We start from the raw sequence: 385 nt of genomic DNA, 5'->3' as shown, positions 1-385 counted from the left end.
GCTGCGACACCTCCTCCTTGGCCTGCGAGCCGTTCACCTGCAGAGCAAGGGCAGGGTCAGCGTGCCGCACGCCCCGGGGCGGAGAGGGGACCCGCCTGGCAGTGCCACCCCCTGCCTAGGGACAGCTCAGGGACAGGCAGGCACCTTCCGCCCTCACCTCCGTGTGCTTCACCGTCTCCTCCAGCTCGGCAATCTGGGTCTGCACCGTGTCCTGGCTGCTCAGGATGTAGGCGAGGCTCTTCGTCAGCTTCTCCTGCGGGGAAGGAGGTGAAGCGAGGTGTTGGCAACCCCCACGCCCCCGAGCTGCACACCCCGTCTGTGCCGGGGCTCCGCCAGCGCCCCCGATCGCTCCTCGCTGAGCCCCATCCCTGCCCCGAGCACGGCC

General features: G+C 70.1%; 1 protein-coding gene across 1 annotated transcript in view; it reads right to left on the bottom strand.

Annotated features, from left to right (window-relative positions):
* The window catches only part of TRIM46 (tripartite motif containing 46), a 5,541-nt gene that overhangs the window by 3,489 nt on the left and 1,667 nt on the right, over window positions 1–385 (bottom strand). Inside the window, exons 3-4 of the mRNA XM_035903928.1 lie at window positions 158–368; window positions 2–37 (exon numbers count right to left, since the gene is read on the bottom strand). Of these exons, the coding sequence (XP_035759821.1) occupies window positions 2–37; window positions 158–368 (247 nt within the window). The remainder of the gene's footprint in view (window position 1; window positions 38–157; window positions 369–385) is intronic.

Source organism: Egretta garzetta, unplaced genomic scaffold (assembly GCF_000687185.1).
Source record: "Egretta garzetta isolate BGI_Z169 unplaced genomic scaffold, ASM68718v1 scaffold141, whole genome shotgun sequence".
In the NCBI taxonomy this organism is placed as follows: domain Eukaryota; kingdom Metazoa; phylum Chordata; class Aves; order Pelecaniformes; family Ardeidae; genus Egretta; species Egretta garzetta.
The sequence above is the reverse complement of the archived record's forward strand: the minus strand, read 5'-3'. Positions and strand labels throughout refer to the sequence as shown.